Source organism: Arachis ipaensis, chromosome B8 (assembly GCF_059453495.1).
Source record: "Arachis ipaensis isolate K30076 ecotype BB chromosome B8, ASM5945349v1, whole genome shotgun sequence".
Lineage (NCBI taxonomy): Eukaryota > Viridiplantae > Streptophyta > Magnoliopsida > Fabales > Fabaceae > Arachis > Arachis ipaensis.
Window position 1 is genome coordinate 25,893,792 of NC_142443.1, and position 18,220 is coordinate 25,912,011.

At 27.6% G+C, this 18,220-nt stretch overlaps 2 protein-coding genes across 5 annotated transcripts; both read right to left on the minus strand.

Annotated features, from left to right (window-relative positions):
* Positions 1 to 1,446: 1,446 nt before the first annotated feature.
* On the minus strand, positions 1,447 to 2,989 carry LOC107613943 (uncharacterized). 3 transcript variants are annotated; one of them, XM_016316142.3, is made up of 3 exons: positions 2,777 to 2,989; positions 2,390 to 2,446; positions 1,447 to 2,134 (listed from the first exon to the last, which is right to left on the minus strand). In XM_016316142.3, exons 1-3 carry the CDS (start codon positions 2,787 to 2,789, stop codon positions 1,749 to 1,751), a joined length of 456 nt encoding a protein of 151 aa, XP_016171628.1. In that variant the 5' UTR covers positions 2,790 to 2,989; the 3' UTR covers positions 1,447 to 1,748. The 3 variants fall into 3 exon arrangements, with proteins under 3 accessions (XP_016171628.1, XP_016171627.1, XP_016171629.1); XM_016316141.3 differs by having other exon boundaries at positions 2,387 to 2,446; XM_016316143.3 differs by lacking the exon at positions 2,390 to 2,446 and having other exon boundaries at positions 2,777 to 2,987.
* Positions 2,990 to 5,016: 2,027 nt separating this feature from the next.
* Positions 5,017 to 11,237, minus strand: LOC107613861 (putative hexosyltransferase MUCI70). 2 transcript variants are annotated; one of them, XM_016316036.3, is made up of 10 exons: positions 10,472 to 11,211; positions 9,358 to 9,409; positions 9,119 to 9,276; positions 8,748 to 8,994; positions 8,455 to 8,564; positions 8,180 to 8,379; positions 7,459 to 7,562; positions 6,273 to 6,463; positions 5,941 to 6,140; positions 5,017 to 5,367 (listed from the first exon to the last, which is right to left on the minus strand). In XM_016316036.3, the coding sequence occupies exons 1-10, from the start codon at positions 10,740 to 10,742 to the stop codon at positions 5,140 to 5,142; spliced, it is 1,761 nt and encodes a 586-aa protein (XP_016171522.1). In that variant the 5' UTR covers positions 10,743 to 11,211; the 3' UTR covers positions 5,017 to 5,139. The 2 variants fall into 2 exon arrangements, with proteins under 2 accessions (XP_016171522.1, XP_016171521.1); XM_016316035.3 differs by having other exon boundaries at positions 9,119 to 9,409; positions 10,472 to 11,237.
* Between the last annotated feature and the right edge of the window lie 6,983 nt (positions 11,238 to 18,220).

Sequence of the window (18,220 nt, forward strand, 5' to 3'; positions counted from 1 at the left end):
GGCAATAGTTTTAAAGTTAATTGTGATGCAAGCTTGCATATGGATTCAAATTTAGCGGGATTTGGGTGTATTATTAGAGATTCTAAGGGAGATTGGATCTTGGGCTGCTCTGGAAGCATTCCCCCTTGGTCTATAATCAGATGTGAATTATTTGCTGCTTGGAGGGGGCTGGTTTTAGCTTGGGATTGCGGTTTGAGGATATTATATGTGAAACGGATTGCCTTGATATTCTGCCCATCATGCATGAGCTTACAAGTAGGTATTCATCTGAAGTAACATATTTGGTTCACAAGATTCAGGAGCTTCTATCTCGTCCTTGGCTTGTTCACGTTGAATGGGTGTCTCGAGAAGCAAATAGAGCTGCGGATTGGTTGGCTAAATATGGTGCCAAGAGTAACTCTAATAATGTTATTTGGTCTGAGCCTGGTGTTGATCTCCAACGAATCATCCGTTCAGATTTAGGATAGTTTTTGCTTTGTTTCTTTCCTTGTTTAGACACCAAAAAAAACTATAGTATTCGTCATTTAGTATTTTTTGTAATAATTTTTAATTTTTGTTTTTAAAATATTATTTAAAAATCATCAAAATTAAAATTTTTAATAGAATAAAAATAAAAATAATAATATTATACTTCCAAGTATTTTTTTAACCAAATTTAATTAAATGAGTACAAATCTAACAAAAAAATGCGTTCATACGTCATTACTTTTTTTTCGTGCTTTTGCAGCACATAATTTTTTTGTCAGATAACACATAAATTTATTGATATAGCATAAATTTTTTTTGTCATAACACACAAATTTTTGTACAACACAAATTTATCGATATTGTATAAAAAATTTTGCACATAACAAAGTTTTACTGCAAATGTATTTTGTTAGTTGAGTGAGTCAATATTTTGAACATATAGCTCTCCAAAAATTTATGTGCTGCATATCAAAATTTTTATGTTATGTACTAAGATTTCTATTTGTACACCAAAATTTATACGTATTTTGTTGATTATTTGTCAATATTTTGAGTATATAATACTTTAAAAATTGTGTTGTATATTAAGATTTGTGTGCTCTAATTTTCTGATCATATATAAGAGTAGAAGATAAAGACAATGAGAATAATGATAATGATAATAATAAAAGAAGATGAGAAAGACAAAAAGAAGAAAAGAAATTAAACAACAACAATAAGATCACAGTGGTAATGGCAGCAACAACGACAATAGTTGCAACAGCACGTTGAAGAAATAAGTGTGCAAAAATAAGAAGAAAAAGACGATAACGACAATAATAAAAGAAGAGAAAGAACACAAGGAAAAAGAAAAAGAAAAGTAGCTGTATTTGCGTACTCACCAAAAAAAAAATCGTGTCATGACTTGTTAAAAATTTGGTTTAAAAAAAATGCTTGGATATCTTGTTTATTGAAATAATAAAAAAAACCCGACAGATATTAAGGATCCAATAGATGTAAGAATTTACTAGGTGAAAATCTGATACACATGACCACAACTACCAAAAGTAACCTGTGTTTCCCGACCTACCAAAACAGCAATTTTCTTCCTCAACCTCAAAAACAACCACAGCAATAACAAAGATAAAAGATAAGATGCACTTAATTCTTCAAAAACTAAACCCTTCTTAACAACACATATTCAAGTAGTATTTCTTAATTATACACCACATTTCTTAATTTACAAAATACTTATCTATTATTGACAAACTACATAATTATATTTACAATAACAAAAACAACTAATCATATTTTTCACCCCATGAGTAGACAAGAAAGAAGACCCATGAAATGGCCAAAGCAATGTCTCCAACAGCATGCCTTGGCCAATCATATGCAAGATCCTCAACCTCCCTCTCAAAGCAGAACCTCCAAATAGCCATTGAAATGTGAAGGAGCACACACCCTTTTGCAAAGAAGCTTTGGAACTCACTGTCCTTCACACTAGAAACCATGAACACAAGGAACCCAATTGTGAACAGCAGCAACCCTGAGAATGAATCTGAGGTTTGAATCAGAAGCTGATCATGGGGTGTTGACCCTTGAAGCTTGCTTGCTGTTTCAATTCCATGCCCAATGATAAATATCTCTTTGGTGTAGAATACCATTAAGGCCCCACTGGTAAGTGCTATTGCAGAGTGAAGAACACAGATCAAGAAAAAACAAGAATAACAGCCCATTATTGATTCAAAAACAACAAAGGTTCTTTACCAATGATACTGTACTCAAAGTTTGAAACTTTTACTTTGTAGTAGTAGAAAAATGATGAAAAACTCATGATCAACCTTCATTCTAGTTTGAAGCATGATTAAGAGTTGAACTTTTTTATAGTATCTACAAATTAGAGTTTAGAAGCAGAAATTGATCATAAAAGTCTTACAACCCTTAGAAATTCTGGTAACTATCTTCCACCACTGATAAGTCACAGCAAATTTGTGTCCTGATTCTCACACAAAAACTAAGAGGTCAAATGATATTAACTCTGTAAAATCCTATCTCCTAATTCAAGTAAGTAGTAAAAGATAAACTATATAGTTCAACACAAGAAAATGAGTAGATAATTACTTGACATATATATACACAGAAGATGTGATTATCCAATAAGAATGAGCAAATTGAAATAGTGACATAAAAAAAAGAATGGGTAGTTCTATTTTTGCCTCAAAAGAACCTCTTGCTTATATATTGAATTATTGAATATTGCATATAATTTACTGAACAAAGGTGGATAGTGGTTATGCCATAAATAGTTTATAAATTGCTTCCATACCTGTAGCATCCATACCCTATGCAGAAGATGGCATGCCTTTTCTGGCTTCTTCCTTTCTTATTCAAGCAAGAAATTGAAGGATTTGTGGGCCATGGAAATGGATTTATGTAAAATTATTTAAAAAATTGTGAAATCATATTGTCGGCTAGATTGAATAGAAAAACTTAGAGGACCTTTATTGTTCAAAAATTACAAAAATTTGTTTGAGCAAGTTTGAAAAAAAAAGGTTTTATCAAAATATAAATAGATTAAAAAATAGTCTAGTAATTAATAATGCACGAGACTTAAAAAAAAATTCAAATTAGCTTATCAATATAAATTTAAGAGTCCTGTTAGGAAATCAATAGAATATTTGTACAATGTGTATAACGGGTTATATGAGAAGCTTAAATTGATTTTGGAGTTCACTAAGGATCGAACTCTTAATCTTTCGGATCTAGAGTTCTAATACCATATCATGATATCACTCATCCCAAAAGTTTCACCTGATAAAAAAAATAACACTAATAATTAATCTCTAATACTTTTCTAAACTTCTATTGTACACATTATACAAATATTCTATTGGCTCCGTTTGATTTAATCAGTTTCTCTCTCAGAATTTGATGAATTTAATATTCTATTTCATATGATAGGTTCAACTTTTTTTACTAAATCTGAATTTATTCTTAATTAAGAGCTACAATTTTTGGTTGAGTAAAAAGACTTATCAACACATATTTGATATTTCCCATTTGTCGTGTGAAGCGTGTGGGGCCTGATTTGGAATTTGGAGTTCCATCTTGCACTTGATTGATATTTTTTTTTCTTTTTTCATTTTTTTTATACGCTCTTTAGCAAGATTAAAAAGATCCTTTTGTGTCTCAATCAGATGATAAATTTGTGTTTATTTGACGTTTGGATAAGCATAGGAGAAAAGACATTATCCACCACCCAAATTGTTAATATCATGGATATTTGTATTTATTCATTATTGAGAAAATCAAAATCTGACTCTCTTTTCAAATTTCGGTATAGGAATTCATAGATAGCTAACCATCCACTTTGAGAAATTCCTTTGGCAGATTGGTGCGCTTCAGAGTATCATAAGTTGACATGTGTATGAAGAGAATACAGTCTCATTCAAAATATCACATGATTTTTACTATCTATCAAGACCAATAAAAACATTTATTAGAGTATATCACTATAAATATCTCCAAATTATTGAGTCGTTCATAAAAATATGCTTAAAATTTATTCGTGTTAAAAGTACACAATCATTAAAAATATTTCAAGAAGACTTTAGAAATTAAAATTTAATATTTTTTTAAATATAATTAAAAGAATAAGATTTTTATTATTAAAATTTGGTGATATTATATTAATTACATATTTTTTCTGATGTTATTAGTAAATGAGCAAAAATATTTTTAAAAATAAAAAATTTAAAAATTGAATTTTAATTTCATTTTTAATATACACTTTTTAAATAATTATTCAACTATTTCTACAAAATTTCGGATCAAATAAATAAACAATTTACCCACTATAAAAACCATTTGCCGCATAAAAAATATATTTTTTGTTATTTTAGAGTATTTTAAAATGTTATAAAAATATTTTAGTCATTAATAAATTTAAAATGTTTATATTAGCAATTTAATAATTCAAGAGCATTTTTAACAGTTTGTTCTTTGATTTATTATAAAAAAATTAACATATAATAGGGCTATATATAATCCTCACAAAAAAGAATTTATATTTTGGCATTATGGTAAACTAAAGTTGTTGTTTATTAATTTCAATTGATAATAATCAATTGTTTTTGGCATAGATTTGTCTTTGGAATCAAGCGACTTATTATAAAAATACGTTAATACACAAATATACAGTTATTAACTTAATAGCTATTTTTTTAACATAAATATATACATTATCGTTCAATCAGATCCATTCTTTTAAAAGATTATTCACACCGTCAATATAAAAAAAAATATTTTTGCTAACACGACATTATTTAATTGAATGCACATATAAAATTACTTTATACTATCAGTGTATTAAAATGAATTTTTTTTGTATATACGTAAAAGATAATCATTAGTAAAAACCTAATTACATTTTTTTTATCTAATTATAAATATTTAAATTGCAATAACCTAACTAAAAATTTAACAAAATTACGGTGCCTAGTTAAAATCCTTTTTATTAAAAATATCCATCCTAATTTATAACTAAAATAAGAAAAGGAAGCATAATTCAGTTCATCAAAGCTCTTGTGATGTATATATATTACCTTGCAAGAAAGAATGCATTTACAATTGACAAAACTTTGGTTAAGAAAAAGAAAAAAGAAAAACTGAAAAACCTCAAATTAAACCTCAAATTACGGTGCCTACTTTATGATGACGCCTTGAACCTGATTTCCTATCTCTGCCACGCCTAGGGTTCTTCTTAATCTGAGGCCTATTATTGTTGTTGTTGTTATTATTATTATTGTTATTATTATTATTGTTATTACTATTACTATTTCTAGCAATGGCAACAACGGGTGGATTTCTTCTTACAACTGGTGGAGGCATGTGCTCTAATATGTCTCTGTGGTAACCCTGATCATCACCATCATCATTGTTTGTCACACAAGAACAAGAACCAGAATCATTGTTAGTTCCACATAATTACTCAAATTCAACAACTTTCCACAAACAATATATCAAGATAGAAAGAATGTTTATGTTGTTCACACTGGTTTTTGAGTCAACAGAAAATGGAGCAAATTGTCACTAGACACATATTTTTCCTATTTTTTCTCCAAACAAATTTGTGTTTCCCAATGTCCATGTATTTTTTCTCATTCTCACATTATCTCCCAATCCGATAGGCCAACGACTAATCCATCACGGATTTGAGTTTTGTTTAAAGATTTGTTGCTGACAATAGATTGCTGCATGTACAAGACAGGATCCAAATCCCCCAACACTTGCTTAAGCAAAACGAATGACCTACCACTCAACTAACCCAACCCAAGTTGGTTTTTATTCTTTATTTTTTTGTCTTGAGCAAATTACTAAACTGAGATTTTGGGAGGCAAATATTGAATTCAAAAACTTGTAGCTCTAAGTCACTAGGATCATATTGGTTTTAAAATCTAGACACAAACATGGAAACGTGAAAATACTGACCTGTATCACAAAGTTGCGCCTTTCGCAATCCAAGAACATATTAATACTCCAGTCAACTTTTGCCATGATTTTGTCTCTGACAGTAGAAAAGCTTATCTGGTCCCTGGAAGTAAAGCGATCAACCTCATTGAACCATAAGCAGGTAAATAAATTTGTAATTGGAATGTGTTCTCTTATGATAACACAACCTTCTGGAACATCTGCAGAAAACTCAGCCACAAGAAATACTTCAAATGTTAACAAGGAATCACACGCAAACACCAAGAAAAAAAAAGGTGCGCATATAGTCGAATTTACACATGTAGGCTAAGGTATATCAACATTGTTCCTACCACTAGTTATAGGAAGCTTATCCTTCGAATAATGGGTTAGTCCGTCGTGGTATTTGTAAAATTGAACCTGATGATCAATGGAAGAATTTTCATATTTCCCAGCAGCTTTATTAGCCTCAGCTTCAACAAAGACATCAAAGCGTCTATAGTGTCTTGAAATTGCGAAAGTGGCGTTTGGGCGCCACAAGAACCTGAATGGTACAAAAGGAAATCATAGTGAATATACTACAGATATAAAGCCAAATGATTAAAACATTATATTTTATACATGCATGAAAATTGTTAAAATCAACAGAAAAACTACCCGTGAAACAAAATAAATTCACATTTCTCTAGAAAGCAGAATGTGCAAAAGCCATCATATAAAAGTGCCCTATGGCACTCCAAGGTCTTCTCGGTTAGGTAAGCAACTTTTACATGTAGTGCACCAAGTGTAAACTTGCAAGTAGGGGTGGAAATGAGCTGATCCTGTCCTATATTGTAAATATAAAGCCCAAGCCTAAGCATGTTATCTTTCCCAGGCTTTTTTCAAGATCGAGCCCGGCCTGCTTAAAAGCTTGACAAGCCCACGAACCTATCTGAAAAGCCTATTTCGTGAATTATAACTCAAAACAAAAAATTTAAAAAATCTAAATTAACGTTAAATGCATTCTATAATTTATAATTCATAATTTGTAAGTCACAATTCGTTTATATATCAATTGTTAATAACATATCATAACCATACTTACAATCCATAAGCATAAACTTTTTCTTTGAACAAAAACAAGCTAGAATCTTAGCTAGTCTTGACTACTACTTTTTTTTTTAAGTTTTGCTTTAGATTTATTACGAGTGAATAGTTGAAAGTTCAAATTAAGAATCATTTATTTTTTTAAAAATATTTTGACGAGTCAGCTTAACGATTTTTATAGGCTTTCCTAAAAGCCTATGGCCTGGCCTTTTTTACTAATAAGTTTTAGAAAAAGCCCAAGCCTGACCTGTTTAATAAAACAAGCCGAGCCGAGCTGGGTCTAAAACAAACCGAGCCATGAGCCCCGGTCGGGTAGCTCAGCCCACTTCCACCCCTACTTGCAAGTGTCATTAGATCATCATAATTTTTAGTGAAACTATAAAAAAACAAGTAAATCAATATGATGATGAAAGGCATAATACGAATACAATTTAGAAAGATAGAGCGCTTCACCTTTCAAGGACTTGGTACGGGTCCACAACAAGTTGAAGCTTTCCATCAATCCATATAGAATATCTGACATTGGGGAAGATTCTGTGCAGAAGAAGCTTAGGAACCTGCATTAAGTGTAGAACCAACATTAAAACCATAAGTATTATGGTACACACACATTAAATTGTAAATTTAGGCAGGGGGGAATGTAACTAACAATCTTAATTCAACATCAGTACAAATAAGATTATTGACATATTTAAAAACCAAATTGTTCATAAAAAAACCAATTATTAAAGGTTCTTTCTGGTGAGATTGCAATTTTAAAATACAATAAATTAGTTTCCACCAACATCTTCAGCTTCACTTGAACGATCCAAATTTTTCCCCATGTGACCAAAAAACAACCCTTCACTTGAACAAAAGCCCTTCATTGGATGATACAAACATACTAAGGTAGGTAGAAGAACCAAACTCAAGCATAATTGACCAACTATAATATATACACACACACACACACGCTAAATTATAAGTATTTTAATTGAACTGCACGTCTATTAGCTTAAAAAATGCATCTAATGGCAAAATCATTTCCCAAAACATACTCAATGGTGGAATGTCGACAAAAGAGAAAACAAACAAAATGATTGCAATGTGACATTATATATGCACAAAATGGTAAACATTATATGAAATGTAAAAGAAAGAATTAAAATTAAGGGACAAAATGTAAGGCATAAACCTTTCCGTTTCGCCGAGCATCAGTATAAGGAATATTACGGACAACAATGATTCTCCACAATCCAACCCTCCTACTAACACCTAAAATACTGGCATTCTTCATAAAGGACTCTGTTTCTTCATCAATAAACATATAGAAAGGGATATTTTTCTTTGCTTCTTCACTGATATTCCTTGGCTGCTGTATGAGATCATAGTTTCCTGAAATGGAAGAGATGGAACTCTGAGAAACATAAAATCAACAACAAAAACATGCCTAGAGCACATCAGTCATACCAAATATGGCAGATGCAACAATGACATCATGGTATTGATCCAACTCGAATAGATCTGCCTCGTCAAAGTCAAATCCTGTTTGCCGACCAGGTCTGCTTCCTTTGACAAATCTAAATATTTTAACCAGATATGAAAATTGAAGATAGGAAATCAAAATGCATTCAATAAGGAAAAAATTATTAGGGATCATTGGACACTAACATGGGGATTGAAGTATTATGAATTATTTCAAGAAAATCAATCTTCAAACATTAGGGATGAAAAAAAAAAAGATAAAACAAAAATGAACTAACCCGCAATACACTGTCATGGCCTCTTTTATATCAAAAGCAGCATCCCTTTCTTGCAGAGTAGGATATCCACCAAAATCGGAGCCACCATCTGGTTGAGTTTTAGTTGGATCATCATTTTTTTGCATAAAAGTTTGAATTGGAATTTCATCTTGCACATAAGTCAAACTGCGAAGCACAGGAGACACTGATGGGGAGCTCGGCATACTAGCTATTGCTTGTTCCACTGGTATATAACACACGGGGCATGCTGAAAACAAGGTGACCAAGAACCTGATTATCAGAATTCTACATTGATAATAATTAAACATGCACTTTCTTCACATATTTAAATGTTTAAATCAAAGGCCAGACAAAAAGAACAAAAAGCTTACGACGCGGTCCAGGTCGTCTTCTATCAGCAGGAGGGGGAGGAGGGAATGCAAAATGGTCACATTGATGGCTCAAGGTAGGAAAATATCCCTTTCTTCCTTTAGACTTGGACAAAGATGGTGGCCCAAGTGCTCGTGGTGGCTTTAACTTGCGTTGCTGCCTAGTAGTCAATGAGGTCACCCTAGAATAATTACTATCTCGTGACTTATCTCCTACTTCATCAGATTTTACAATTTCATACCTAGTAACGGTATAAGATCTTGTATCTTCAATTTCACTAGAGATATTTCCACCTAGTTCATCACAGTACCAAAAGCACGCCTTAAAACATACAGATTTTGAGCTGCATATAATAAAAAAGAAATGTATGCAGACAAATACATGCTTAAGAATCAGTGATAGTCCCAAATGAGAACACATTATTCTGAAGTATATTATTTAAACCAATACAACTCAACAGCATAACTTTGTTTTGGCAATGGGTGAGTGTGTGAGACCCTCTACAAGACGTAAATGACACCATTATTGTTTTGTCACAAACCAACTCTCCAAGAAGGCCATAACTATGATAGTGAGCTACATAAGAAAATAACTGAATTGAAGCCTAAGATTTTGGTTCGTCTCAAGACCACAACAAAGAAAGTGCATTGAATGGTTGCAACGATTAGATATTAAATGGTTAAAGCAAGCGACCAATCAAAGAAATGTAGATCCCAGACCTCCTTAAAACTCAGTAAGGAATACTATCTGCTGAAACTACATTCAAATAAACTCAATAATGAATATACATTCCTAATTGTAAACAGATTGACATTCCTCCTTAATACCTCCAATTCCAAGTAAACAGCTACCGACTTTACTTTAAACAACAATAACAACAGTTGAGTATTGTCCTAATAGATTAAACCGACTGCATTGGCATCCTCATAGTGTGTTGTTGAAACTTGAAAATCATGTCTATAGTTAATCCATTGAAATCTAAAACTTGCACATAGGTTGTGTTTGGAAAGTGTCCCAGGAGAAAAAGATACAGAGAGACCAAGATTGAAACATGACCGAAAGTTGCCACTATCATTGTCCCCAGTTTAAATTGAGCAAATTTTGGTCCAAGACACATTTTGCCTGTTTCTCTACCTATCTGGTTCTCCAAACAAGTTTGTGCCTCTCATTATCCCTGAATTTCTGTCCTGAGATACTTCCGACGAAGTTATCGAACAGGGCCATGATGTCCCATTGGAAACCATATCTAGTCTAGTCAAGTTACAAACTTCTAAAGCTTTTCTATAGTGCCATATCATAAACCAACTTCCATTTACTCAACATAAAAGAACAAAAGGGAGACTTGAAAGACTAACCACTGTAAATCATAAAGCAACCAAAAACGAAAACCAAGAATCCAAGACCAACCAAAAGCAGCATTGCCACCTTCCCTCTCCCAAGTTGCCGGCAAATCGAGAGGCACACCCTCTCCTTCTCCCTGGGCGTGTGAAGGAGCGCCTTCGAAGGCCTACGAGGGAGCGTCGCAGCCGGCGAAGCCGTCAAAACGCCACCGTTTTGCAATTGCAGCTGCTGCAGCGAGTTGAAGCTCGTGGACCGTAGACCCAATGCCAATGGCACTCCCGTCATCGCTGCAGATTCACCTTAAAACACTCGATCCTACCTCTCATAATCAAAATCCCTCCCAAAACTCCAAAATCCAAATCTAGAATTCAACAAAACACCAGAAAATTTCATAAAAAAGACTTAAGCAAAAGATTATATATATTACTACCCGCCAAATTTTCAAATCCACTTTGGATTCTCCACTACATTGGGTGACCCATTACTGGTTTTGGCGGAACCATGCTATGAGAACCGAAACCCTCGGTTCATTTGTGTTGATGAGGGTGGTGGCGACGTCAAAACGGCATCTTGATCGAAAATGTGAGAGGGGGCGTCGAACGCTGCCGTTTAGAGATTCATGCGATTGAGAAATCCTTGAAACGACAACCTCGGCGGTGGACAACGTTGTCGCGGTTGGGATTCGAATCGGAGGCCGATTTGGAAATGTGGATTTGGGATTTCGGAGACGCTGATTGATTGAGAAGTAGACCGTGAATGGAGGGAAGTGGGAATTAGCTTATTTTTTAATTATTGTTACAGCAGTTTTAATTTTAATCCTTTGTTGTTACAATAATTAATTACTAGTTAACGTAAGTAATAAGTGACCAGTGGGTCAAGAAAAGATGGATAGCAATGCTTTTTGCCCTTTTGAATCAATTAAATTCTCTGTCACATATTATCTTTTTTATTTTTTCCCTCAGTTTCTATTTATAAGTCATAAATCGTTTTAAAACTATATTATATCTATCTACTTATCTATCTATCTAATTCTAATTCTAATTATTCTAATTATTTTAATTCTAATTCTAATCTATCTACTTAATCTACTAAAACTGAATTTTTTCCCCAAACTAATGAAGGTGAGGTGCCATCTTCTCGTAAACTTTTTTCCTCCAAAATAAATGCACTATTTTCTCTTCTAACTTTATTTTATAAAAATATCGTTATTATTATTATATTATAATTAGTATTTAATAAATAATACATAATTATACTAATTTAGAAAAATATCTTTATTATAATTATATAAAATTAATATTTAATACATTATTAAATTAATTATCAATCAAGAATAATTTTAATAATTTTAATTATATTAATTTTAATTCTATTGATACAATTCTGATTCTTATTTATTATACAATAATTTTATTAGTGGCAAGTTACTACGTTAATAGTGACCCATTTATATTAAAAACATATGATGTGATATGATTATAATATGCTAATGGCATGAGTTATTCTAATCATAATAAAATTCTTTTCAATGCACAAATTATTCAATTATTCTGTATTTATAAGTCTTTTTAATGATATAATAATAATAATAATAATAATAATAATAATAATAATAATAATAATATACTTAATCTATTAAAATTAAATTTTTTTAACTAATAAAAGTGAGGTGTTATCTCCTGATAAATTTTTTTTCCAAAATAAAAATATTATTCTTTAATATATTTACATTTATTATTTATCAATTTCTTTTATTTTTATTTCTCACCTTTGTTAAAAATTTCTTTCTAATTATTGTTATTTAATTTACTTATTTTAGATATTAATTATTAATAAGTCTCCACAATTATTTTTCAACTATTAATATTATTGATATATTAGTATATTTTTAAAACTATTGAAGATGAGATGTCAATTTCTCATAAATTTTTTTCTTTCCAAAATAAAAGCACTACTTTCAATATATTTATATTTACTATCTTCTCAATCTATTTTAAGAAAATATCTTTTTTATAATTATATAAAAATTAATATTTAATACATTATTATACTAATTGTCAATCATTAAATATTTTTAATCATTCTAATTATTATATTAATTTATATAAGGAAAAGTCTAGAGGACCAGCAACTTTGTTAAATTTTGGCCAGCATGTAACCAGCAAAGAAAAGTGAGCCATTGGATAAAATCTTACACCAATCTCACACCATTAAAACCATCTTGATGGCTATTTGATGGCTACAAATCACAAAAATTATTGGCCCCTGTCATTCCTCTCAATATAATTCTAATCCTCAATCATTATGCAAGTTGATATACATGTTGATACAAGTTGATACTAATTATTATATTAATTGTATAATACTAATTGTCGATCATTAATAATTTTTAATTATTATTTTTTAATTATTATTTTTAATCAAGCATAATTAGTAGCAAATTGACACATACATTAATGGTGACAAATTGATATTAATTAATTAATTAATTAATTAATTAATTAATTAATTAATAATAATAATAATAATAATAATAATAATAATAATAATAATAAAAGGTCTAAACAGTACACGTTATATTTTGAAAAAGTAAAATATATTTTTAAAAAAATTAAGATATCGATAATTAAAAATAAAAAATAAATATAATTCTATAATTCTAATTGCCATAAATATGATACTAACGTTGATAGTGGTAAATTGATATTGATATCAATAATTAATTTTTATAATTATTTTTGTACTACTAATTGCCATAAATATGATACTAACGTTGATAGTGGTAAATTGATATTGATATCAATAATTAATTTCTATAATTATTTTTGTGCTACTAATTTAGGTTATATATAGTATTTCTTTTGCAATTCGTGAGCCTAAATCTAACAGCCAAAGCATTCTTTTTTTTTCTAATTTGTTATTCTTCTTTGATTGAGCAATTGTTTCCAAGGAGCTTTGTAGGTCAAGTTCAAGTTTCATTTCCTCCACGCTTTCTACGTTTGTCTGAAAATATTCGAAGTAGAGCATATAATGAGATTGAATTTTCTCAATTTAGATTCAGTTTTAAAAATTTTGTGTCAAATTTGAAGATACAATTTCAAAGATTGGTACTATATTTAAATTTTTTTTTTCTCTTAAGCTTTTTGTATTAAAAATAATTTTATAACATACTGTGATTTTTTCAAAAACTACCGGCCTTCAGGTGCATCAATAATGCAATGCCATTGAGAAAAATAAAGGTCAATTTAGTTTGACAATTTTAACAAGAAGATGGTCTGAATTTGTACGGATTCTAAATGTTTGATCTTATGATGTTATTTCGGTTGGTTGTCGTTACTAGAATGACTCTAATCTATACGTATCTAAGGACTAGAATAGTTTGAATATTATTTAAATAATTTAGTTCTAATATTAGTATTTGATTAAATTAGTTTTAGAGAAATTTAAATTGTTGCCTCAATTTATATATTATGACTATTCTTTTTGGATATGTTATTTTTAAATTTTTTTAATATGAAATTTCTTTTTTTTTTATTTCTAAGTTTATTTTTTTTTCTTGGATATATGTATCACCTTTTTTTATTTTTTGTATTTCAGATTAGTAATGCAATTATGAAGAAAAATGTAATTCATCAATAGATTAGAGTGATTAAAAATTTAATTATATTATGTGAACACAAGATTGATTAATTAAGATTAAAGCATGAAAAAAGAAAAAGAGTCATGATAAGTGATTTTGCTTTTCTTACCAATATATAAAATACATGAAAGAAAAGAAAAATTAAAGCATCACCATTTAAAATAAAAATAGTTAACCATCATGCGTATGAAAGGGAATTGAAAAATATGCATGGATACAAAAAATAAAAAATTATTGCATGATTATAGAATAAAAAATAATCATATATATAAGAAAATAATCATAACAAAAAATTAATATATGTGACTTAAATATTTTTATGTACAATTAATATATATGTATACATAAATAAAAAAATATTTAAAATTATTTAACAAAATTAATATATACGTATACATAAATAAAGAAATTACTATAAAAAAATTAGTATAATTTATGAAGATTACACCTACGATGACATTAATAATAAAGAATAAAAAAATTATCAAATAATTGTAGGCTAAAAAAATAATTATGATCAGAAAATAACTAATATATAACTAATATATGTGATTTAAATATATATGTATACAATTAATATATATGTATAAACTAAAAATGAAAATATTTAAAATTTTAACAAAATAAATATATTTTGAGAATAAAAAAATTATTAACTAAACAATTAATATATACATATAAATAAATAAGAAAATTATTATTATTTATGAAGATCATTATATATGCCTATGATGGTATTAATGAAATAACAAAATCATTGAATGATTGTAGGCTCAAAAAAAAATATTCATAATAAAAAAATCAAAAAATAATTAGCTTAGGTGACTTAATATACATGTATGCTTAAATAAGAAAAAATTTAAAATTATTTAAACAAAATAATAAATATATCCTACCAATAAAAAAATCATTGACAAAACGATTAATATATACCGGTAGCATAAATAAGAAAACTCTTAAATAAAAAAGAAATAGTACGTTTTTTATTTTGGAAATAAAACGTAAATAATTATAATATAATAATTTATTTAATTATTAATATTTATAATTATTATTTTAATCATAAATTTAGAAAAAAAAAAGATTAACAAAAATGATTAATAACTACATTAGAGTTGTTACACTTAACACCAGATTAAGAAAAAACGAACACATAACATATTACTTTTTTATTAATCAAATTATTACAATTCAAATTAATTTTAATAAAATAATTTAAAATTATAATTTCAACCTTATCACGTGCATGGTACAAGTTATTGAACAATTTATTATCACGTGCATGATATAAATTATTAAATAATTTTTCATATTTTTTTTTCTCCAAAATAAATACACTATTTTTACCTATAATTATTATTCTTTATCAATTCTTTTATTTAAACACTATTATTATTTATTAATTATTTTTATTTTTATTTCTCATATTTATTAAAAAATTCTTTTCAATATTTTAGGTATTAATTATTGTTATTTAATTAACTTATTTTTTGTATTTAATTATTAAAATTTTAGGTATTAATTATACTCCAATTGCGATATTAAGACTTTGAACATGAGGTCAATTCAATTGCAATACCGGAAACAAATGTCATATATATATGATATTTTAAGTATTAATTATTGTTATTTATTAACTTATTTTAGGTATTTAATTATTAAAATATTATATATTAATTATACACCGTTTACAGTGTTAAGACTTTAGAGATAATCTCAATTTAATTTTGGAAGCAAATATTTATATGATATTAAATTAGGAGAATATATTTTAATTTTACATAAAATAATATAATAAATATAGTGTATAAATAAATTTATTTGACAAATATAATTATTTATAGTGTGATATTTTACTATGATAATATATCTTTTTGTATCTGTTTCCTATATATATATATTTTTTTTTTCTGTCACATGACATATTTATAATTATTATTTTTCAAATTCAGAATTTTCTTAATCTAATATTAAGTGTAGAAATGGCAAGCAAAAAGGAATGAAAAAAAATATGGAAACATTTCAAACATAATTACTGTTAATCTTTTTTTCTTTAGTTTTTAAATATTTTATTTATTTTATTTATTTAAAGTAACAACTAAATTTATTATAACTTTAATACAATTATTTTTAAACTATTAGTATTATTAGTATGTTTTTTAAAATATTGACATATTATTAATATATATAATAAGTAATAGTGAATTTTCTCTCATATTTATCATTTATAAAATTTATAATTTTGACATAGTCTTTATTCTATTTTTTTTCTTTTTCATATCTAATGGCTACTATCTACTATCCTGTCAATAAATTATATGAAGAGAAAATATGAAAAATAAAGACCAGAATTATAAGGCTATAGAAAGTCTCATCTAAGTTTGACAAAAACAGGACGACTTACATAGAAATAGTTCTTTTACTAAATTAGTTGATTCTTTTACTAAATTTTTTCAAGTAATGCTAAGTTGAATTTATAAATAGAGTTTAATTTTGATACACTGATAGTGTAAAATCTTTTACACAGTTGTGTAATCACATCCGTTCTTTTGGATGACCATTCACGCATTCAATGTGAAAGGTAGTTATTTTTACTGATGTGTCATTATATAATTGGATGAAAACTACTTTCACTGTCAGTGTAGCAAAATTAAATTCTTAAAAATATTTTAATTCATATTTTAAGTTAATTTTATAAGTACGCCATTTCACAAGTCAAAGACAATTCTTTTTAATAGCTTTGTAGATGCTAATAGCTTTTATATTTAATTTATTTTGTAATACGATAAAATTCATGGTTCAATCAAGAAATATTTGACAAAAATTTTTGAGAATGAATTGGTATAAATGAAAGTCTATGTCTTCTCAAATTTTGAGATTGAAGAATCAAGCGGAATTTAATTTCTTATATTATTCACTCATTTGTTCTTATAATTTCTTATATTATTCACTCATTTGTTCTTAATTTGGTACTTTTAATTTAATTTTTTTGTTCAATTAGATGTTATTGGACTCTTGACTGGAAAAGAAAAACTTATATCATGGTAAAAAAATAAGGAGAAGTGACCAGTATATTGTAATTGATCTTCATGATTTGCAGTACGTATGTAAAATTTTAATATTTTAATGTGAATATTTTTTTTGGTAATAATTATGTGTTGTAGTGCAAAATCTTTTTTTTTCTTTATATATTACTACTTATTTCTCTTAATTCTCGCTTTCATTCAGAAATGAAAAAAAAAATAAGATGCACACCGTGATATTAATTTACAATCTAATTACTTGATCATCTATGTGATCACCAAATAACCGAATCCATAATTATTCTCTAATTTACAAAATTTAACAAAGACATTGGTAAGCATATTGGTTTAGCATTTATTTATATATTTTATTTATTTATGTTATATTTGTAATCATATTATATCTATTTTTATCAATATATTTTTTAAAAAAAATATCGTTAGTATTAGCACATGGTGTATTAAATAAATTGAATGATAGAAACACGTAATTATTTTCTTTTTCAGTCAAGATTCAGTAAAATATTGTAATGTAGACTTGCAATATATATCAGTATATTAATAGTAAAGTGGAGAAAAAAATGTAATATCATATCAATTTATTTTTTAAATCATAATTGTAATTTATGATTGAAATCATAATTTAAATATTTTAAATGGGATAATTTCATTTAGAGAATTCATAATTCAAACATAATTCTTATACACTTAATAGCTACATTTGAGTTAATACACTTAATATCATATTTAAAAAAGAATGAACAATACACATCATATTATTTATTTATTAATTGAATTATTATAATTTAAATTAGTTTTAATAGAATAATTTAAAATTATAATTTCAATTAAAATGGCACGGATTTTTACACTTGTTAATATACTAAAATTGGGTTTTTTTTCTAACTAATAAGAATGAAGTGTCAATTCCTCGTGAATCCATTTTCCCTCCAAAATGAATGCATTTAATAAATAATGCATAATTATACTAATTTAGAAAAATATCTTTATTATAATTATATAAAATCAATATTTGATACATTATTAAACTACTTATCAATTATCAATCGGAAATATTTTTAATAATAATAATAATAATA

Excerpts from the sequence above, each read along its gene's own strand:
- LOC107613943 (XM_016316141.3), bottom strand. Across the intron at positions 2,135-2,386 it reads TACCAGAATTTCTAAGGGTT|CACTTACCAGTGGGGCCTTA; the intron begins GTAAGACTTTTA and ends ACTCTGCAATAG.
- LOC107613861 (XM_016316035.3), bottom strand. The coding sequence starts at position 10,742 with ATGACGGGAGTGCCATTGGCATTGGGTCTACGGTCCACGAGCTTCAAC. Across the intron at positions 9,410-10,471 it reads TTGCTTTATGATTTACAGTG|GTGGAAATATCTCTAGTGAA; the intron begins GTTAGTCTTTCA and ends GTGATGAACTAG. Across the intron at positions 7,563-8,179 it reads ATGCTCGGCGAAACGGAAAG|GTTCCTAAGCTTCTTCTGCA; the intron begins GTTTATGCCTTA and ends CACTTAATGCAG.